General features: G+C 41.3%; 1 protein-coding gene and 1 long non-coding RNA gene across 4 annotated transcripts; one reads left to right on the top strand and one right to left on the bottom strand.

Moving 5' to 3' along the window:
* Positions 1-541: 541 nt before the first annotated feature.
* Positions 542-8638, bottom strand: spartb (spartin b). Of its 3 annotated transcripts, none has more exons than XM_061782815.1 (8): positions 8489-8638; positions 7403-8112; positions 5975-6172; positions 4725-4878; positions 3647-3841; positions 3404-3562; positions 2565-2655; positions 542-1576 (listed from the first exon to the last, which is right to left on the bottom strand). In XM_061782815.1, the coding sequence occupies exons 2-8, from the start codon at positions 8105-8107 to the stop codon at positions 1372-1374; spliced, it is 1707 nt and encodes a 568-aa protein (XP_061638799.1). In that variant the 5' UTR covers positions 8108-8112; positions 8489-8638; the 3' UTR covers positions 542-1371. The 3 variants fall into 3 exon arrangements, with proteins under 3 accessions (XP_061638799.1, XP_061638798.1, XP_061638800.1); XM_061782814.1 differs by having other exon boundaries at positions 8425-8635; XM_061782816.1 differs by lacking the exon at positions 542-1576 and adding an exon at positions 1583-2446 and having other exon boundaries at positions 8425-8637.
* Positions 8013-23207, top strand: LOC133482554 (uncharacterized). The gene is made up of 3 exons (XR_009789834.1): positions 8013-8139; positions 19698-19812; positions 21086-23207. It is a non-coding gene; the product is annotated as an uncharacterized LOC133482554 (long non-coding RNA).
* Positions 23208-23258: the final 51 nt, after the last annotated feature.

The following is a 23258-nucleotide window of genomic DNA, read 5'->3' as shown; positions in this document are numbered from 1 at the left end:
GAATAAAACCTGTCTCGTTTTTTAACATTTAGCCCTACTAAAATACTTTGTTGGCCATTGTGGACTTGTTTTTTTTTTTAGGTAATACTTGGTGTAAAGCATTTGAGAACCACTGTTCTATGGGTAGCGGTAAATCTGGCGACACAACCCCAAACAAGTTTTTATCGTTTCAGTTCACGTTAGTGGTAGGCAAATCCTTAAAGCAAAGGTTTTCAGATTTTAAAGCATACAAGAGCTCCTGTTCTACAGATGCCGCTAACCATTTTAATCCTACACGTTAGTTAATGGCATCTAAAAGGTGTTAAAATGTATCTAAAAAGGTATTAACCTCAGCTAACGTAGCCATGCTAGGCAGCTGCATTTAAATTTCAAAACATAATAAAAGAGAATGTAAACAAATAAACTAGTTTTATGAATTCTAATAAAGCCGAAAAGTCACATACAGTAGTGACCTGTGTCTTTAAGACGGGCGCAGCTTGACAGAAGCCATCGTGTTTTTAGTGCTTTCTTTAACATGAAAAAAACAAACACCACAAAAATCCCAAATAGTAAAATGTTTTACTTGCATCTTTTAGGAACGTCAGCATTTGTGTATTGCCCAAGGTGATGCAGTTACTTCATTACACCGTGCATGCCCAGTTGGTTGGAAAAGGCACAATCCACTTATCCTCCTCACAGACAGGGAAAAGGTTACAAAAAAAATTCACAATTTGCTCATTAAGCAGCTTGACTAAAACGTCCAAAGTTAATCAACAACATTGCGAATCAGAGAGAGGTTTTCTAGTCTTGCGTACAATTTGGTATGTATAGAGGAGTGGCAGCATTACAGTCAGGTTTTAGACCATTTCATTTGTACATATTCAACATGTGCACACCTGGAATTAACATCTACGTCATATAAAACAATATTTAAATTTGGAATAACCCTTGGACATTACTATTGACTAAAGATGACAAGCTTTTCATCTTTGGTTTAAAAATATTAATTGATTGCTTCAAAACAGGCAGTAGTTATAGACACAGTGATCAGTAGTAGGAACTTAAAATCAACCGCAGTCAAACAAAATGTATTAAGAGCATTAGGAAAAATAAACTCTTCCTCCAGTGATACGTTGAAAGAATGAAAGATGGTTATGCATTTAAAAGAAAGTAAAAGCTGTGACTTTACTTTGACTCATAAAAGAATAGTACAATATATATTACATATATTTCACAATAAAATCTCTACATCAAAGTCCTGTTAATAATTTAGGTATGAAAACCATTAGTAGTCTTGTAAATATATATATATATATATATATATATAAAAGCACAAATATTTCTAGAACTTTATTTAAGGCAAGAGTGGGTGACGGTGGACAGGGGTTTGGGCTATTTGCTGGATTTCTCCACTTGTTTTTGCATGTCAGCTCTGTCCTGAAGCTTGTAGTCCTCCAGGATGGCCTGCGCCGTTTGCTTGCCCGTCCGCTTCACCACCGCTTTGACGCCCAAGTTGTCGATGTTGAAGGCGGTGACGCCCACGTTGATGGCAGAGTTGACGGCGTTGTCTGTGGCCAGCCCGGCCGCCGCGCCGTACCTTGTGATTGGGCAAGGGGGAGCGATGTTAAGATTGGAGACGAGGTAAAAGGAGGGACACAGAAAGGAATTAATATGCAAAGATGCCATGCTGAGAGTGACTGGGAAAAAGTCAGCAGTGTGGTCATCCTCTCTCTGTCCCTTGTTGCCATGGTAATAAAGCACTACTCGGCATTGGCCCCACAGTCGAGGGGGCGAGGTGAACCTCTTAAACCTTGGGGTATTTTTTTTTGTCAAAAGCTTGTCAGTGACATCTTAAGACAAACTGTTTTAAAGTGTGTGTGTGTGGGTGGCATGTCTCTTGTAAGCCTATTTAATGTACAGTATCTCTAGCACCTTTTATTATGATAAATTGCATTTATTTTAGTGTTTATGTACTTACAATAAATGTCTGTTGTATTCAAAAAGGGGATACATTTGTGCTATAAATCATCAATTTAGCAGCAGAGGAATAAGAACTTAAGGAAAAACCTCAAATGTTGCCAGTTTTTTTTTTGTAGTCTTTTAATCTGCCTGATTAACAAAATAAATACTCCACCCAAGAAAAATCACTCCACAATTTAGCCTTTCATAACTTAAGATAATTTAAGGCACTTTATCTCTTTTCACAAATTGATATACTGATCTCAAACGTCATTGTGTCATTATCACTTGGAATGTATAGCGTTCTTGCCAAGGCTGAGAGAAGAAAGTTAAAGTAGCACCAATGTGCCACAAAGGGGGAAAGTGTGATTTGGTATTGACTAGACAGGCTGGTGTCATGCTTGTCATAGTTAGTGCGAAGAGTTCGTTAAATAGCTGCGTTTTTGATGGTGAACATCATCACTTGTTGCTGTTAGGTGGGTCAAAGAGGTTTTGAAGGCCCCTAAATCTGCAAGGCAAATTGAAGACGGTAGGAAAAATGTGAGCACCGCACAAAACACACAACACACCCACACAGTCATGTACCAGCAGGAATGATGGGAGAAGATGAAGAGCGAATGACCTACTTGTGTTTCACCGTGGTGACCGTCTCGGAGGCCACGCTCGTCGTGATGTTCTTGGCCGCCACTTCCAAACCCGTCCACATGGTGGCGAATCCTGGCCAACAAACAAGAACAATCCAGCTGAAGTTACTGGCTATGTTCTGAATCACTCCTTAGCCTCTATGTAGTATCCCCAAGATATGGCCCTCGACTTATCGTAGTCATCACCTCAGGAGATGAGGGAAACAGCTACCTCTGCTGGCACAAATTGGAATAACTGAATGCTTGTTGTCTTTTTGAAGGAGACTATCCTGTGTGAGATATTTCTCCCTTAAGTTCATGTAGCTTTAATCATATTAAAGGGGACATAATATGAAACTCGACTTTATAATTGCTTGGATGGAAAGAGTTGGGTCTCTGGAGTGACTGCCACCCATTAACTGTGAATTACAAAACCAAGTACAGGAAATCTGCCCATTTCAGAAAGTATCAATAACAAAAAAAATAAATAAATAAAATTACATAATAACCAAATTCAGAGTTTCTTCGCCCATGACATGATCAGCTAGGCTGGGCGAAGATGAGAGCCACTTTCAAGCAATAGCTGCAGTCTGGCCACTGAACTCCACACGATCATGCAGAACCAGAACCCCCCATCTGGCACTGGTGCCATCCCTGGCCCTGCTATCATGTAAAAGCCAAAAAAATAAGCACAGCTGCATTCGTGCCACATACTGGCTCGTTGAAATTGGCGAAGCGGTGTTGTTGGGAGGGGGAGTTTGGCTCGTAGTTCGCATTTAAAATGCTTTTCTGACACACCTCATAGGTCTCCTTTAAATAATGATGTGTGGGCACTAGGCTACCTTGCACTCCACTGGCAGCCACCACCATGGCCCCGTCGATATTGGAGCGCCCGTCCTTGTCTTTGCGCATGGACTCTGGAATGAGCTTGCCTCCGTGCTTCTTGACGTGCGGCGCCAGCTCCCGACCCACACAGCCGGCCACAGCGCACACGCCATCCACTGCAGTGACACAGCAGTCAGTCAGTCAGAAAAAAAAAAAAACACGACGACAGCGAAACATGCTGATGATGCGGGTGCGCTCACCTAGAAACTGGCTGACTTTGACAGCGCCGCCCGTGGCCTGCTTGGCAACGTGGAGGCCTTTGGTGACGGTGGGGCTGACGTGCGCCGGCTTGTCTTCCGGCGTGATGTGCTCTCGCAGTTTGGACGCCCCCTTGTGAATGGCCTTGCCCGTGAACTCGGCTCCTTTGACCAGACCCCAACTCAGCCAGGATGCACCTGAGGGAAAATTCGTCACATGAGCCAAACCACCCATTCCAAGTTTGGACGCAATGTGTTGGAGTGGAAGGCGGTAGTTGAAATGTAAAGACAAATAATAAATTAGAATTTGAATTTTTTTTTTTTATATACTGTACTATACATTACACAGACTCAATAGTTAACTATTTTGATTTTATTTGTTATTATTTTGCTTATAGCTAACGAAAACCCACATTTGACCCTTTCCAAGAAATGAAAATGTTACATAAGAAACAGTCAAAACTACTTAAATACGGAAATGAGGCTAGAATTGGCCTTCTGAAAAGTATTTTCTTGTGTGGAATGAATTATGTTTAATTTATGAGTTTCACTTTTGGAATTGCAATGCTGACATACAATCAACTCTCCTACAGTATTGTGAAATGCACCTGTATTTGTGCCTGTGGCGTGAAATTAGGTTCGGTAACTTTTGTTGTACCTGAGGGTAGATTTGTTTGCAGTGAACTGGCTGCTTACAAATACGCAGTGACATAAAAGGACAGTGACATGACATAATGATTGGACGTATCCACGGGGGTCTCCTCATGCAAACTCTTTTTTGACTATATTATTTAATTGTCATTTTCTTTTTAATTTGTCATTCTTTTGACGTCAAATTTAACAAAATATTAATAACAAAGTATCATTTCGAATAAGGATCCTGCCATGAGTCATTTGAAGTGTTTGTTGAGTCACACATCAATTTCACATCACACATCGATTTCCTCCATTGTTGTCCTTCCTCTTTGTTGAATGAATTGGTACTTCACATTGTATTGTCAGTCACGCTACGATGTCACATTGTTTAAGCTGACGCACTCATCGCCATCCGGAAATACAAAATTTACCACAATGACCTCACCTGTCAGGATCCCGTTGGCCACCTTCTCGCTCCACTCGGGCAGATTTTTGTCGTCCGCCGCCGCCGCTGTCGCCTCCTCAGTCGGCTCCTCCACGGGTGTCGCGATGGACACTTTGTTGCTGAGATTCACGTGCTCGGTGGCCTCGTCTGCGTCCTGATGAAGCAAACACATGGCACGGCTAAAACCTCAAGACAGCTCGACATTTCGTCTCCTCGTAACACTGCCCCAATAACAGCTCCTCTCATGACGCGTCACAACTTGTCACAAAGCCGCAATTGTTAACAAACAAAACAGCTTCCCTTTGTCCCTCAAATCTCCTACTTGAAGAAAGAGAAAAGCTCCTACTCGCTGACGCGGGATCACCTCCATGGACGGAGAACTGTCACATCAAAAATGATCTTGTGTGGCGGCCGAGTCTTTCGGCTCGTTCCAACAGCTGCTGATAAGAGCATTAGCGCAGTTTTAATGCTCAAATCCTGACAATGCTGAGGCAGGGCGAGCAGGCTGGCTCACACCTCAACACAAACTGTCAAAAGTGTGCCGAGTGAGACTGCGGAGACTCCATTTCAAGAGATTACCTGACGGAATTTTTTTTTTTCCCCCCACAATTTAAAACAGTTCCCTGGTGTCTTAATAACATCTCGGTGTCATGCCTTTGTCAAAACATCCTAAGCAACAAGAATTATAGCACACTTGGTCCTTTTTTCCCCCAAAATCTCCTTAACCTCTGCCTGTTTTGAGGCGGCGGTCCTGTGAGGCCAACACCGAGTTACCATGTCAACTGGAGGTGGAGCTAGGCGGTTGCGACGAAGCCGGGAGCTAATGCTTGCAGAAGCTGCAGCCCAGAGGGGAGAAAAGCAAACCCCCGTAACAGTAAACGCATGGATTGTATTTTCACTTGTGAAGGCAGCACTTCTATACAAAGCCACCGAATTACACTTTTTTTCCCCCCTCAATTAGTGTGCATGTGGTGCATCCAAAAAACACACTAGCAAACAAATAGTGACATCATTCTTGTAATAATAGTCTTGTTGTTCTAAAAAGGCAATTCATGCAGAGATGTCAGATTTACAATCATAGAAGTTTTAAATAGCCCAAAGCTAAGGTAGCGAGGAATAATTGGGTTACTGGCGTGGCGGTGCCCATATGTAAGCAAGCACTTATGACATAATTTATTATTTATTATTTTGCAAGTACACCAACCTATGGCAAGCAGACCCCCCGGGATCCCACCACTGCGATGGAGTACCTGCACTCTGAGGTCTGTCATCTGAGCCAGCAGATCCCGGAACAGCTCTCGGTCAGCGGCGGGCAGCTCGGAGGATAGGACCACGCCCACAAAGTGGCCTGGCGTCGGCGCCATCATGTCGGGGAACATAAACACGCCGGTGTTGCACAGCAAGGCCGGCGAGTTCGCCGCCATGAGCGGGTACAGCCAGTCGCACACCTGCCGGGAGAGAATGTATTAACTGCAGTGGTGGGAAGTAACCAAGTGCAAATACTTTGTGACGAGCTTTCCCCCCCCCCCCCCCCCCCCCCTTTTTTTTTCCAGTATCAGCTAAATGAATAAGAGGGAAACTATTTTTGTGCGCAGGGAAGTTTATATTTTGTTGTAGTGCCAAGTTATCAATATGGGTGTTGAATACAAACGAATGGCATCACAGCGCGGGTCCTTATTACACACACCAACTTTCACTCATGGGACTCACCGCTGTGATGTCATCCACCGCTACGGGGCACCTGGGAATTTCCCTCTAAAAGAGTCATCATCCACCCCATGACTAGAAACGACTATCTCAGTGGTTTATTGAATAGCAGTGCAGTATTACAATGCAAATTGATTTATGTTAAGATCCCATCTGCCGCTTCACAGGCTGAAGTCCTGATTGTTGAGTGACTTAATTACATCATAGTCAGACAGCTCACATGACTTGTGAACACAGGACACATAATTAGGTCTACCCGCACACTAATGAGACATGACCGACAATTCACATAACCTGGTGAAAATGTTTTAAGGGCCTGAATAACACTCTCCCCCAAACTCACTCAGTAGCGCCACATGGAAAGTCTGAAAAAGAAGTCGCCGTGACATATGACGCACGAAAAAGTTACAAGGACATTTTCACGAAAATTAAACAGGAAGTCTACCATCTTGGTTTAAGGCAGCCATTTTGGGAAAATTCCAGTGCTTTTCCGAACATCAACTAGGGAATCCTAGATAGATGGATGACACTTAATTGCTAAAAAGCTTTTTTAGCCCACTTTGCATCAGAGCAAAGTGGCACACTAATACACCAGATGGAGATATCACTGCGTGTGGGGCAGCTGGTTACCACCAACTACAGGCCTGGAGGAGAACAGCAGCAGCAGCCACCAACAACATTCATATTTCCCAATAAAAGCGTGTGGGTCAAGGAGGAACCCATTACATTTTGGTGCAGATCAAGGGATTTATTTTCATTTTTCGGAGTTACGGACCACTTGCACCGGGACTAAGTGGGACAGTGATGAAGATGGTGGGGGAAAAAAACCACAGCTCTCCATGTACTGCCACCTACAGGACTGGATGATTTTTGGCCAATTTGTTTGTACTGGTTGTACTATACAAGTGAAAGCTTTAAGGCCATTCTGGTGAGTTTTCGTCATATTAGACGCTCCTTTACATCAGAATTACCTGCAGAAATGCTGGTGGTCTGCCAGGCGTTGTCTCAGGGTGATCATTGGTGAACCTGATCAGCCGCAGGTAGCCCGGGTACGACGGGGCGCTCACGTGCCCATCGGGGGTCACAAAGAATATCTGCACCCCTTGTGGGATGCACAGCAGTTCCTCGGCATCCTCGCCCATGCTCTGCGGGGACGACGCCGTGCTGGACGTCCGGCTGTAGAAGTCGTCGCCCACCAGCGACAGCTCACCTGACTCGGTCCCGTACGATATAGAGAGGTGGCCTTCGGCCGCTTGCGGGGAGTACGCCGGTGGCTGGTCCCCGAGAGCCACAGCGCTGCATACAGGCGTACCTCCAGGGGGTCCCTTTGCTTGTTTATCTTTGGCAGGGAGTTGTGGGTAGATGGCGGTCTCAGTGGTGGCGGTCTCCAGCACAACGAGGCGCGTGGTGATGTTCTCCAGGGTCTCCTGCATCTTCTGCTGCATCTCCCGGGCTGACTCCCAGGAGCTGCCGGCGCACTCGCCCCCCTGCGAGGGCACGCTGATGCCCCTGAGGAGGTGCTTCCGTCCCTTCCTGTAAAGCTCCAGCGCCTGATGCTTGTTTCCTGCTTCGTCAGCCGTCAGTGCTTGGTTGATGCACTCAAAGGCCGTCTTGTAGCCATCTTTGATCACCTCAAGTCTTGCATTGTTGAATGCATCCTCTTTCGCCTTTTCCATGTCCTCTGAAATAAGACGCATCCAAAAATCGGGTAAGGACAGACATAGACCGGTCACAGCGTTTACCATATGTTAATTTAAAAAAAAAAAAAAAACTAGTAATATATATGTAGTAATATATTTTATTGACCGCCCAAACTTTTTTAAACTACAGTCACATTGGCTTCTATGCACATGTCAGCTGTTATACGATTAAGATAAAATATCTAAAATACAACAAAGTCTGCTTGACTTTTAACTACGAGGGATTAGCTGACAGCTTTGTTTTTAGCTAGTTAGCGTTAGCTACCCGTTAGATCGTAACGGTGTTAACTTACTTCTTAACGCAGCAGCCAGTTATCTTACACCACGGCGAACGTTTTAACGTGTATCAATACGCACCACGAATGTCACTCCCCGTGGGTTAAAATGAATAAATGTGGACCCTGACCCAATAAGACAAAAGCCGTTGTGACGCAATTGAACTATCCAGCGACGCCACCTTTTAATCTACTACACTCGAGATGCCATTTTATTGTGACGGTTTTGAACCGGAAATGTCAGCACTGGAGCTCAGATATAATTGTATTCAAAGACTAGTTGCTCTAAGTTGAAGTTCTACTATTAAATTGCACCCAGAACCATCATTGATCAATTTTACATTATATTAAGACGCGACATATGGATATTATTAGCCATTCCGAGTACAATCGACGTAAACAATGAGCACATTAATATGTGGGTTGGTAGCGGAAGTCAAAACTCGCATGGTGACGCTGAGGCTAACTTGACTATTACAATCAATGCTGTTTCCTGGCTTTCACCGCAAGATGGCAATGAACGAGCACTCGTGATTGTAAACGTGCCTGCGTAATTAAATGCAATTTTGCCAATTTATTCGAATATAGACAGCAATAGTCAACATTTAGTCATTGGAGGGGCTGGGACGCTAACACTGAACGAAGAAATTGTTCCTTAGTTACATTTAGGGCGACAAGGTGCGACGACAACTGCAGGTCAAGAATGTGCCAATAATGGGTGTTTCATGTTAAAAAGTGCGAATAAATATCACAAATTTGATAGTGTGTACGCAGCCGAGCTATCATTGATAGTCGCTACCCTGCTACCTGGCCGTCACTTCCAATAGTCGCCAATGTCGCCGGTAAGTTTCTGAATAAATACACGTATATATATATATAATATATTGAATTTATTTTATTTTATGTTGACAAAATGTTGTATAAAACAGTGAAACTGCTTGTTGTATTATTTAAACAAGAAAAAAAAAAAAGTATTGCCAAAGTTAAAACTGAGTACTGACGCTCAAAGCCACTAGAGGGCGCTAAACGTCAGCTCAAATGCAAAGCTGTGGATTAGGGGCAAATGTATTGTCCGCTTGTTTTTCCTTCCCCCTGATCAAAAACAATTATTGCCCTTGTATATTTCCAGCATTATGCATGGAAGCTATTAAGCCTACGTATAATGACCATGATGTTATTTATGATCAGCATCGTGGGCGCCGAATCCCAGTAGTAAAAAAAAAAAAAAACCTTCATAAATCTATTATTTGTTTGGCTTTTAATCATTTTTCAGCAATGCCAACGCACAATGGAAAACCTTCGTTCTCCTTAGGCTAATGTAGTTTTATATTTTGCTTCAACGCACATTGCATGCTAGAATTTGAACTTGTATCAACCCTCCTTTTTGTTTGTTTTTCTCTTTGTATCATATTGCTTTGAGATTATTTTTGAATTTGCAAATGCCCATACTTACCTATACTATATATACACCATACCATGACCTGGGCGACTGAGACTCGACACAGACATCGCCGCGATTAATCGAATGACTCAAATAATTCGATTACAAAAAAGTTTGACGCAAAAACTCCGCCTGGCACCTTCATAGGAATAATTTTTTGTGTAGAAATAAATTGCCACGGTGGTGGTAGGGCAAGGAGGTAAACAGATAATGCTCAAAGTTTAGGGATTATTTTACACCAAAAAAGAAGCTAAATAATAAAATGACGCACCACTGACGCCTAGTCACTCAACACGCAGACGAGATAATGATCAGCCAGTTAACAGCCAGCCGCTAACCTGAGCCAACAAAAGCCGACTACATTCTCACGTCACTCACCAGGCCAGGCCCCGCCTTTTAAAAGCCGCGCACACTCAAAGTCACAGATACTTAAATGTAGTATCCAAGTGGACAAAAATAATAATCAATAGAATACCTGGTTCTAAAAATATTCGATAGCTGCAGCCCTAGTATACAGTTTCTCACTTGCATGAGACAGGGGCGCCGGTAGCTGTCCTCTCCGATAGTTAGAGCCTCCCATGATTTACGACGCTTTTTGTCCGCCATTGTTTCCCGTCAAAAACGACCGCCCGCAGTGTGAAACCGCAGCCGCGGGTCCTGTTAAGTGAAGGCGCTTCTCCGAATTACGCGATGCAAGCGTTTCGATATCGTCTGGAACGACGTGGTGACGAACGAGGCCATCACTGCGGTGACACATCTCTAATCGTGCACACAGAATTTTGAATAATTTTGAGTTTAACTGTAATGACACTTTTAAGCAAGTATCAGTGAAACTCTAACACTGCCTTGAAACTTTGAAACTTTTACCCCTGGTAATGTTGGAATGTTGCCGTTCATATTCATACCTTATTTACTAACAACTGAAGAGAAAATATATAAAGTTGTGCTTGAGACGCACTGCTTAAGTAAGTGAATATATCAGCAGAAACGACATGGTTGTAAAACCGGTTTGGCCCTTCTGACCAATATTTTACAATGACAACATCGTCATCATCATAAATATTTCAGGGCTTTTTGGGACGGATGAGACGGCCGCAAGAAGATGAATGGCAGGGGGAAAAAGAGGCAGAAAATCAAAAAAATCTGTTTTCGGTTGAGCTTTTTCCCAAAATTCAAATTGGTGTTGGGATGTTGGCCCCGTGGAACAGTGTTTGTAACTGATATCAAATGGAACATGGTCAACACGCTTGGAAACCATCCAAAGCGCTCGTTGTTATTATGATGTCATCGTGGTGGGTATTGATATTTATTAATAACAGTCACACTCATGAGATGCTTAATCCTTTCATGTTTCATCAAATGTAAGCTAATATATATAGTTTTCAAGGGGTAGTTTAACTAGTTATACACTTTACTATTTGCGCCACTTAAAAAAAACCAAACAAATTCTGTCTTATTTTTCCATGATTTTAATGTTGATATTTTGGGTTAGGGTGATATTTGTATTGGAGTTTCTGAACATTCTACCAGAAACAAATCACTGAATTTGTTCTCAAGTGATAATTTGTTAATTTTCAAAAGACTTTCTGCACCAAAACTTTTACAATGATGATAAAGTATTTTCTATTAGCCTAGAACCTTTCCCCAAAATCTGTCGTGGCGGTTTTTTCTCATTAATAAGCCGTCCATCCGTTTCTTAGACCCCATGTGCTATTGTGGGTCGCGGGGAGCTGTAACGCATCCCAGCTGACGTTCGAGAGAAAGGCAAACCGGTCGCTAATCAATCACCACGGACATATAGATACAGATAATCAATCACCCTCACATTCCCATGGTCACTGATTTGGAATCATGGGCATCAAATTGCATGATTCTTGCTCAAATCTGTACCAAAATTTCAAGATATCATAAATAATGTTAAAATATTGAAAGCCTTTTTGTTACCAATCACCCTTTTTTTTTTTTTTTTTTTTTTTAACAGTAACTGAAAAACTATTTTTTTTGACTTCTGATTTCAAAATTGTTTATCATCAACATACACTAAAATAATGTACTTGTAATGTTAAGACAGAGCAGTTTGTATTGTCACCATAAGCAAATAAAAGTGACTGAGATTGTGGTGTTTAGAGTGTTAAATATGCCTCCTAAGCTGGGGGAAAAAAATAAGGTACAACTGTCCTCTTTAACACACTGAAGATGCTTTCACACACACACACACACACACACACACACACACGTGCCTCTTGCGTAACAAAAGTCGTGTGACTTCACGACTATCCTGGACACACCAACAGCATTTTCCTTTCTCGGGTCCAACTTTGTCCTCCCACTTTACTTATCACATTTCCAAATTTCTTCCAGGAGCAAATTTTGTGGCAGGGAAATATTTTCCCTGGCTAAACACCAAAAACAAACACAACTAGAAATGTATGATTTTAGGTGACCGCAGTGCATCCCACAGGATGTCTTCCGATTTCTAAAATTAGGAATGTAAGTGATATTTGGGACCCTTTTGAAACCCAAACCTTAGTTTGAAACCCTAACCCTATTTGGGAACCATAAGCTTATCTTGTTACTTCTCTTTTGAAATCCTAACCCACTCTTTGAAATCCTACTTTCAAACCCTGACTCTGGTTTGAAACTAGGGCTGCACCTTATTGGGAAAAAAATGACATTGCGGTTTCTTTTTTTTTTTTTAAACCTGCGATGTGAAATAATGCACGATCAAAGTTCAGCTCATCGTTCCAAAAATGAACTCGTTCGTTTCATAGTTCCTAATTCCGAATTTTCAACTAAGTTCACCAGTCCAAAAAGGAACGAGTTCATAGTTCTTCAAATGTTGCCAAATGTTACGGAACGTCCCCATTTTGTTACGTAATCCACTGAACGTTGACTTGATACTGCCGTAACACTGATCGTTCTGGATATTGGAAAAAAAAAAACAGCGTCTGACATTACCGGCGCGGCCACATTGAACATCTGCTCGGTGTACGCTATTTTGCTGCAAAGCCGGGGAGGGTCAAGTTCTCGTCGCGACCTGTGGCAATGCATTGAAATTTGAAAGTCAGCGATCATGGCCTCCATTGTAGCCAATAAGCTACACTTCTTAACATGCTTCATCACAAGTGTCACGAAGGGAGGACGAGGAGTGGATAGGCGAAGACACACGTCCCCCAGTATGAAATGATCCATGTAAATAAAATGAGATGCAATAAAAAATGAACATACGTCCAATGTAATATATGTGCTTTCTGATTATCATTTTGACATTTGTGTGAAAAAGTGGTTGACAAAAAGAGAAAAGAACTTGATCAGCATCCAGCCAGCGAAGCTGTGTCTGTTTTATGTGATGAAACGAGGCTCTTTTCTCTGGAAAAACACTTTGTCCCCACGCTCGCAGCTATGCTAAATACATGAATTCAAGTCCGACTAATATGAAGCAGTCGTACACCGACTGCTCAAAACATGCGTGTGAAAAGTAGAAAAGATAACTCACACAGATGTCAGAAAGTTACTCAATTCCTGCGGGCTAGCCGCCAGCGTACCCCGGCGTGACCTTGCGTGCTAACTGACGTCAGGCGCACTAAAATGAAATATGTTTGTCGTAAAGCGAGATGCGCCCCAACGCATCGGCCCAACATTTGTTTTTCTCTTCCACTTTGTGAGTCGCCTTCAAATTGTACTAGTTTCGGTGTGTTTCGACTTTGGACGCGCCAATGTATGGCGTTTATATACCAGTAAATTGGGGTGTCGCGGTACATTTGTATTTTGATTATTCGGTCCGCTTATTATTGAATCGATGGTTCCCAAGTGGAACATAGAGTAGTAGGTAAGGGACTGGAAGTACAAGTGCCTCGTCCTCTAGTCACACGTCTACTCTGTGAACAAACACAATGCAGCTCAGCCATGACACTAGTGAATCATCTTTGGTCACGATTATATGTCATTGTGTTCATCAGAATTTGATGTATCAAATATACTAGTGGTGCTTAGTATTGGCGAGTACTCAAGAGTTACTACTCGTGCTGGTCTTGGTCTGAAAAGAAAGTGGTTTTGAACATCCCTAATATCTGTTGTGTTTTACAATAATACTCAACTACAGTCATCATTTTATACGTACCTGTGGCAAGAAAGCAAAGCGTGCAGAGTCTCTGTTGCCAGAATGTACAGCTGCAATCAGTGAATGGGCTAATCCGTCATTGTTAACAGCCTCTCAAAATATCCACGCTCTCGCCAATTGCGCGCCTTTATTTGAAACATTTTTAAAGGTTTTAAGGAAAACATGGATCACAGATCAGAAACAAATTCCTTGGAGCAGGAACACATTTGGGGGAGAATAATTCACGTACTATTTTTGGGTAAAATATAAGAAGGGGAAAAAAAAGCTATATGGAAACAATAAACTGGGGTTCATAGTTGAATTTAGGCTTTACACGATCAGGATTTTTGAGACCGATCAGCGAGTTTAAACGTTTTTAACGATCACCGATCCGATCACAAGATGAAGCAATGTGTCTATTTAAATGACTTGTTCATTGACTGTATATACTTGTGTAGTTAATTGCTAAAAAAAAAATTATATGTACAATAAATAATGTGTCTTTGTTCATCTATTTATGACAGTGAGGCATAGTGACAGACGGCAGATGGCAGGAAGTACATACAGTAATTAATGTATCCACTTTTTGTGACATTTCTGTTTGTGGGCGTGTCGTGAGATTTTTGAATGGTAAAATATGTGCCTTGGCTCCATAAAGGTTGGAAATCACTGCTCTCGTCAGATCGCGTATTCGAATCAGTCAGGTCAAACCAACATTACGACATGACAGAAATAATGGGTGCTAACTTACTGTCATTCAATTACTTCACACACACACACCAAAACTTTAGAGCATGGTTCGACAGAACGCCTGCATTTTCGCTTACAACCGTTAGTGCTAGCACTAGCTTGCTAGGCTACATAACGTTTTGTTGCCTGCTTGCGAGCCGTATTGTATGAAAAGTACGTGAACATACCTCAAGCAAGCCTTAAACCAACGTCCTCTCCCGAGCACCGGTGACCACCAACACGTTTTTTGGTTTGTTTTTGTTCTTATAAACACACGGCGCGATCCATTGTTGTTGTCGTCGCCATGGTAACGAGTGTATCCTGTCGCGTTTGAGTGGACAAGATGAAGCCCAGTGGTCGTAAAAAACGGGATGCGGTGGTATGGGAATACAAGATTTGAGTGCATTTTATCGTTAAAAAACACATTTGTCTTGTAGTCTGATCCGGGCATTACGTGTTGTCTGTCTCACACCGCGGACATGTTTTTTAAAAATAACTTTATTGGTGGTCAGATATTTACAGTACTACGGCAAAAGACACGCGGCAAGGGTAAAAATAAGCTAGCTTTTGGATTCGAATATACTGTGCAGGCGGCGGCGTGGAGTAAATGATCGGATCGGCGAATGATGACATTAAAGCCGATCTCCATAAAATACTAATTGTCGATACCGATACCGATCAGTTCGGTGTAAAGTCTAGTTGAACTAGCTGTACATATATTTGTCACATTATAGAAACAGGTGACGTTTCAATGTAAAAACCAAACAATTCATGAGTGCCATATGCAATTTGACTGCAGGGATCTGTGATAAAACACCACTAAAGAATGGCCGGCCGCCATTATACAGTTGTTAATATGAAAACAAATTGTATGGACTACGGCCAAACAAGCGCAGCACATTGGGGAATATTACCGTGAAGTGATTTGTTATGATTTGTTCCCGACGTAAATCCTGACACAAAGACGCCGCTCGTCTCGACACATCCTGAGCGAATGGAAAGAATTCTTCTTCCTGCGTCTTTTATCTCAAGGCTACGATTTTCACACTCGAGAACTCACGCGTGTCACGTAAGAATGCGGTAAATGTCCGAGTCGACCAGGCGGAAAGAAATAACCTGCCGGGAGGTTTGAGCGGGGTCATCCACGCTTCACCCCGTGATGTCATCACATTGGAAGCGATTTGTGGTAGCTTTGCCCCGGAGGGTGGGAGCAGGACGACAAGCGTGTGTGCTTGGGCTATTTCGAATTAGGATTTTAAATCAGGTTTCAAAGTAGGGTTTTAAACCTGGTTGAGGGTTCCAAGACAAGTTAGGTTTACAAATTAAGGTCAGGGCTTCAAATTAGGGATTGAATTTAGGTTTAAATTTGGTCTATTAAGACAGATTTACATTTAGGGTAGGTTTTGCAACTATTTAGGATTGGGGTTTCAAGTTCGATTTATAATTAAGGATTTAAGCCAGGGTTGGACTTTTAAAATTGGGTTTGAAGCCTGGTTTCAAGCTTTCAAGACAGGTTTAGGGTTTTTAATTAGGGTTTCAAGGCAGGGTAAGTTGTTCTTGATAGATGTATCTTTTTTTAAAAATTTTTTAATATACAATACTGCTGGCTATTGTTGCTGCTGTTCATATTCCTTTTGTATATTATTTACGATCTATTCACGTACTGCTTGACCTGATAAAATGTAGGCCATCTGCCTCAGTGGTGAGTACTTTAAGCAACTGCTCAAAGTCTCTTCCAAGGCTGCATAAACCTCTGGTGCCTTTGCAACCAGCCAAATATCCGCTTCCAAGTCAGTGGCTTTTATGAACTCCGAGAGATGGAAAATGAAGCACGCCGTCCATCGCTTGGCAATTATTTCCCTGCTGCTTCACATTTGAAAATATAGGTTTGTGGTTTATCCGAATACAATGACGTAATGATGCCGCAGAGAGCAATTACGCTCAGGGTTTACTGTGTTCCTCGATGTGGATGCGCTTGGACATCCATTCCTCTTCATATACAGTTTGGATCACATTTTACCTTCTGGCGGGGGGCACAAATCCAGAATGGCCTCCGACTGTTACTGTGTGTTTCTTTAACGGTTTTATTACGGTGCCGTTTGTACTCGACATAAATCTCCGTTGCCTAGGAAACCTTTAGCGGTATGGATAAATAATGGAACACTCACACGCCTGACATCGACAGAACTGTCGCTGTCGCTCTTCTTGACATGTTTTGGGTTCCGTTGCTCCCGAGCTGGCGCAGCAATTTGCCGCAAATTGGATGAGAAAATTACTTCACTGGCATTTTAACATTCTTAACTGTAATAAGTAAGTGCACTACACAGAAACAAACAGTATCCTGTCAAATGCAAAAGCTAAGCAGAGCTGCATTGAGTTTTGTTTAATGCGCGGATTATCCTTAGCTACATGTAAGGTGTCACAAGGGAAAATACAATTGAGTCTTTATGGATCCTCACTTTATGGAGGGGTGGGTGGTATCGTAAAACTAGCCAGTGGTCTCTCTTTGCTTCAAGCAAAATCCATTTGCGTTGTACATCTGCTGCTCTGTCGGGAGTCTCAGAGTCTCCAGGAGTTTCCAATAAAACCACAAAAAGTCGCTCGATTTGTCACGAGTTGCTTTTTTGAAAAAAAAAAATCAGAAAAGTCTTTACGTATACTGAAAAAGCTGCTAAGTTGAATAAACGCTGAATAGAAAATCCAAAAGAAAATAAATCTCGTGGTACCTCAATTCATGAGTGACCCGATTTAAGACCACATAACTGTCTTTTGAAAGTCTGCTAGCTAAATGCTAACATACAATGCAAAATGACATAGATAGGTTCATGAAACTAGCATTAATGTTGCAGTATTGTAACCCATAAAGCAACGCATATCAGGCGGATCACACCTGCGTTTAAAACAGCACACCCCGCAGTAGAGGAATGAGACAGATCAGCTGATCAGCGAGTGTCTAAAACTCGTATGCGAAGTTTGAAATTGTTGATCCTCCAAGTTGGTCATTGGCGTGTTATTACCTGGAAACCTTTTGCAATTTTGATCAAAATGTCTCCTAACAGTGTCCCCTCTTGAACTTTCGCTTAAACCGTCAATGGAGTATATCTTTGTGTCCCATGGAGAATTCCTTGTATTCCAACTACTTCTTTGGCAGCTTCAACGTTGTTTTTCTTCCCCCAGCTGCAGTGCCGTCAATGGAGGACATTAAAAGCAAATGATAGTTCTTCACAGAAGTTATATCATTTATAACACTCGGATGTAGTGTAAACAGTTTGAACATCGCACTGGACGCCCGCCACTTGGCAGCACGTCTTTCCCTGAGCGGTGACTCACCGTGAAGAGCGCCCGCCGTTAACCATGCCATTAAACATGTTACGCTTGCCAAGCCGTGTTCCATCAGAGTGACCATATTGTTTGGACAGCGCTCACCGATAGGCGACTCGCTCACCAGACACTTCATTAGGGTTTCCTTTAATGAGCTCCAAAAGGACTTTTGCCCATGATGTCACACGTACTTCCGAGAGGGGGGGGGGGGGGGGGGGGCAATAGCTCAAGCGAGCTCCGATTGCACCACTTGTAAACAAACCCTTACATCGGTGCATTTAACCCGGGCAGAGCATCCTTTCATCGCTGTTTTTTTTTTTATTTTTTTAATGTCAGTCGAAAAGATGCTATTGCGTCGTCAGGAAAATTGCTTCGAACAGAGAGGAATGGCGACCGCAATTGACATTTCAACAGGTACATTGAGTGAACAAAAAACGTGAGTGAATCTCAATTAACATAATCATTAAGGGACTGGCTTAAGGGCATATAGGCTACATGCTCTTTTGGCGCTAAAATGGTTAGCGCGCTAGAGAGCGGATGTTAGCTAGCAGGCTATCCATTATGTTTTAGCCAACCGAACATTTTACACAAAATGTCTTCCACACACCTGATGATGGAGGCTTAGTTGGCAGTCTGTCCCATTGGAAGTGGCAACTGTGCCACTTGGCGGTCTTGGAATCTTCTCTATACAACTATTTACGTCATCCACTCAATTTATACTCCTCACCCAGAGGTTTTGATTTTTGTAGATCTTTTTTAAAAATTAAACTTTTTATTTTTATTTTTTTTTTATCGAAAAATACCTAAATCTTCTCGGTTGGTGCAAGTTGTTTGCATTTATTTTCAGTTCAAGTCAAGGGTAGTTAATTACTTTCTGCCACTCGGAAGTCAACTGGAGCCTATTGTTTACAAACATTTTGAAAAGGTCTACATAAGGGCTACAATTGGGATTATCCAGTGAAGAGGTTGACATTAATGGATGGAAATGATTGAAAAATGCCTCCCAATGTTGACAAAAGATGGGAGTAAAATCCAACAAAGTTAGAGGTGAAGACGTTTTTCACCAATCGCAATCAAGTACAGGCTATCAAAAAAAACAAAAACAAATGTTGCCTCTTTGCTAGACAGGTAAATAAACAGAATTACAACATTCTGTTGGTTTTTGTTTAAGTATTAAACAGTATTAATTATTTAGTGAAAGGGTTACTTTTAAACCATCTACCGTCTCGTTCTGGTCGGATCGCCCTATGCCGATTACGGAAAATGACCACTTGCCAAAATGAGATTGGACAAACAAAAACAAATTCAACACGATTAATTAAACAATGAAAATGTTGCTGCATATAACAGTGAAGCAGTTAAAAAGGTACATTTTAGGACTTCATCCAAATGTAGCATTTCGCTGTTTGAGTTTACAAGTGGCCCACCCCAGGAAGAAAAAAAAAAGTTATTTTAAAGTGTAGTAAACCAAAATACAACATTCTATATGTGTGTATACTTTTACTAAATGAATGTATCACTTATTTAGTTAGAAGGGCCATTTTTGTACAAATCATTTGTTACCACATTATTATCAGAACACCCTCTTCTGTTTGCAGAAATTTGCCTAAATGTGCTCAGACAAACATTGTAACGTTCTTTGTCAAGGCAAAATCTTAAGATTAAATTTTTTTTTTTAACTTTCAACTTTCAATATGACAGGATCATTCTGAGGAGGATGTGACTGGCGTGTCTTCATGGTGTCATCACATCATCGCTTTGGAATTGCCCGGCCGCAATAACTCAAAGCGACACATTTCGAGACGATAAAACAAAGGTGAGCTTGACGAGCTGGCGGTTCAACTTTACCTCTGTTCGATTGACACTTAAAGTCAGCTCAATTATAGATCTCACACCTATTTGGAGAGCATATTAAAGCGCAGGTGTCTTTTTGTGGTGCGCTTTGGCGTGCCAGGTAACACACTTGGTAAACCTTAAGCCAACACAGTGAGACGGTCGATTATCTTCTGTGAAATACGACTAATAAATAAAGAATAATAGGTAGACAAAGAGAGAAAAAAAAAAAAAAAGGCTCAGACACAGTATATACAGCAGATATACCAATAGTATGAATATTAATATGCTTTTAAAAGAAAGTGTGTTGTACTCATTTTCTGTGGAGAAACTATAGTTTATTTACATTAAGCCTAACTGGGCACTAGCATTAAAATGCCATCTGTTATACTTCAGATCATCAAATATCAGTATAAAATAATGTTATTTGATGATATTCAATCAAAGGTTTTCGGGATGGATGGATTCTACTGCCTCATGATACGCGAGGTGCATTTCCACGACGGTTACCAAAAGTTCCTTTTTTCCACTATAGTACGAATACAACATGAAACTTGACACTAAACTTGCGACGCCACAGCATCAATAATCACTGGTTAATGAACTATATTTTTACTTTCGTATATCCCCGTAAAATAATTATTGGCGTCAGTCTGTCGGGACGTTATGAAACTCTCTGGCCCGCCTTCTCTGTTGACAGCGAATCATCGCAAGTCACTGCGTGCTTGAAGTTCCACAGTTGTCGTGTAGTCCAGTTAATAGAGGGCAGCCAAACCTTTTTTCCATCAGATGTTCATTTTTAGACATTGAATTTGCTGCTTTGATGCTTGAGACTATACACTACTTAAATAGAACACATTTATTAGTAATATCATAAGATGATTGTCAATGGTATATGCATCAAGTTCTTTTTCACTCACATTTATATTTAATTTATTGACATCCTATTTACAAATAGTGGAGTAATTAAAATAATTTACACAGTATACAATAAATGAAAATATGTCATGATGAAAAAATGATTAATATTTACCTGTCACTGCCCAATGAAAACCATCTAGAATAATGTAACTTCATGTGATTTTCCTATTCCTTAAAAGCGATTTAATTTAATTAATACTTTGTTTCTGTAATTTTGATACTATTTAATCACTGTCCAACAAGCAAGTGTGGATGTGACCCGTTTCAGGTTTGATAAATATAATTAGTCATGTCTTATTTTTTTATACATAGTAAATTTTGATTTATTTTTACAGGTCAATTTGACCTGCAGTATAACAGGATGGTTAACACGGAAAGATTAAGCGTGGGTAAGTGTTTCATTTTCAGTTTTCATTTTATTTATCACTCGATGACGAAAAAGCTTATGTCGATGAAAAAAAACAATAAAATAAAATGGCATGTAAAAGTAAAAGTCAGTCATATATATATATATATATATATGCTGTATATATATTGGAATAGTATGAAATTCAGCAGGTGAAATCGACACGTGAACATTTGTGGCGTGGCAAAGAAACAAATAATAATTTCAGTTGAGTCACGGCGGTCCGCTGTTGAGGTTCTGAGTACGAGCGAACATGTCGCCTGCCTGGTATCACTTAAGGACAAGCGTCGTACCGCGTCGGAGGTGCCACATCCACAGAAATTGCAATCCATGACTCAATCGTCGATTGGACCAGCACTGCTGAGTTGTATGGAAAAAAATCGAATCAAATCACAAAGCAAATGGAAAGCCATTGGGTCTTCCAACAGATGTTTTCTTAATCCTCCGTGTGTCTACTGCACAAAGAGTTGCCGGCTTCACAATGAATCCATGGCCTACGAAGTCGGAGGCTATGTATAAAGTTTTGTGAATGCGCTACAATGTTTGCGAAGGTTTGTGTGTGCAGTGACGCATTAAACAGCGGCGTTCCTTTGAAGAGGTGGTGTTAGCTGTAAATTCCGTCAAGTTAAGCTCGAGCATCCTGAATCTGGGATTTCCTTTACTCGCCACACCACCAGCTTTCCATTGGATTTCCTTTGCCGACATGTGTTTAAAACATTATGTAACCAGTGACGGATGCGGCACGAGAAGGTTGAGGTCATTTCCCATGTTTCGCTGCGATCGGTTTGCAGATGCTTTCTCAGCGATTGTGCACAGGAGGATAGTTAGTTAGCCTGCCAGTTAGCCTAATGTGCTAATTGAAGCTATAGTGTTGTTGTTCGGTTGTACAGTCATATTTTCGAGTTGTCGACCGCTCAAAAGAAGTTGTTAACAGGCTGGGCAGTACATGTATTAGTAATAGAATAATATATGCATCTATTTCCTTTTAACGTGTGCTATTTTATTTATTATTTCTTATTGATTTCCCTGCGGGGATTATATTATTTATAATATGTTAAATAGATATTGAAAATAAAATATAATAATATATATAAAATTAAAGAAGGAAAAAGAATTGCATAAGAAAAAAAACCATTTCATATAGAAGTTACAAAAAGCATGCAATCTTCTATTTTTGTGTCCTAAAAAAACCAGAACATGTTTGTGTGTGTGTGTGTTTGTTTGCGTGCGTGCCTGCGTTTAATGGGGCTAATTGATGGTGTACCGTTCGTTGTGCAATGACAGCAGGAAAAGTGTGAGTGGTGAACCTTGTCGCCAGGAAAATCGTGGGTGTAGAAACGCCTCCACCCCCCACGGGTGCAACAACCCCAGTAGAGGTTTGTGTGGGAGTTGAAACCTTTTACCAGGAAAAGTGCCAGTGTTGTAACACACCCCTGATGCTGTCATCAACCATCTAATCTAATAGAAGCAAGGATAGTTTAGCTCAGTAAATGGCTGAAAGTGAAGAGGAAATAGACTGGTATTGTGCGGTCATTGGGTTTTGTTGTTCTTTTGGAATCTTTTGCCAAAATATGTCAGACATACATTATAAGACAGAGACTACAGTGTTTAGTCTGGAAACATTGGAACCCCCCCCCAAATCATGCGTAGAGTTCCACAGGGCTTACTTCTGGGTCCACTTTCATTGAATCTCAATGTACTCCCCTAATATTATACTCTCCAATATTATTGACAGTTTTATACATGTAGCATAGCCATTAATGGATCGACTCAGAATTACCTTTGATTCATGCTTGAATCGAACAGTTTGTTGCGCAGTCAAATGGACGTGCTGTTGATTAATTTGATCCAAAACATACTCGCAACACCCAAAGCAAACATACAGACCTCACACTACTGCAGGCCAGTCCATTTGGATACACATGAAACAGTTTTTCCATTTCAAATCTGTTGTTAAGAGCGTCCCAAATCAGACGGCCAGGTTCTCCATCCGCCATCAATTATTCCGACTTGGCCACGGATGAAGAATTTAACAATATTAAACGCGTGCACTTGGAAAAACTTGTAAATAGATAAAATAGGCATAGTTAGGATTCAAAGTT

The sequence above is a fragment of the Phyllopteryx taeniolatus genome, chromosome 8, assembly GCF_024500385.1.
Source record: "Phyllopteryx taeniolatus isolate TA_2022b chromosome 8, UOR_Ptae_1.2, whole genome shotgun sequence".
In the NCBI taxonomy this organism is placed as follows: Eukaryota; Metazoa; Chordata; class Actinopteri; order Syngnathiformes; family Syngnathidae; genus Phyllopteryx; species Phyllopteryx taeniolatus.
This window is presented reverse-complemented; position numbering and strand designations above follow the sequence as displayed.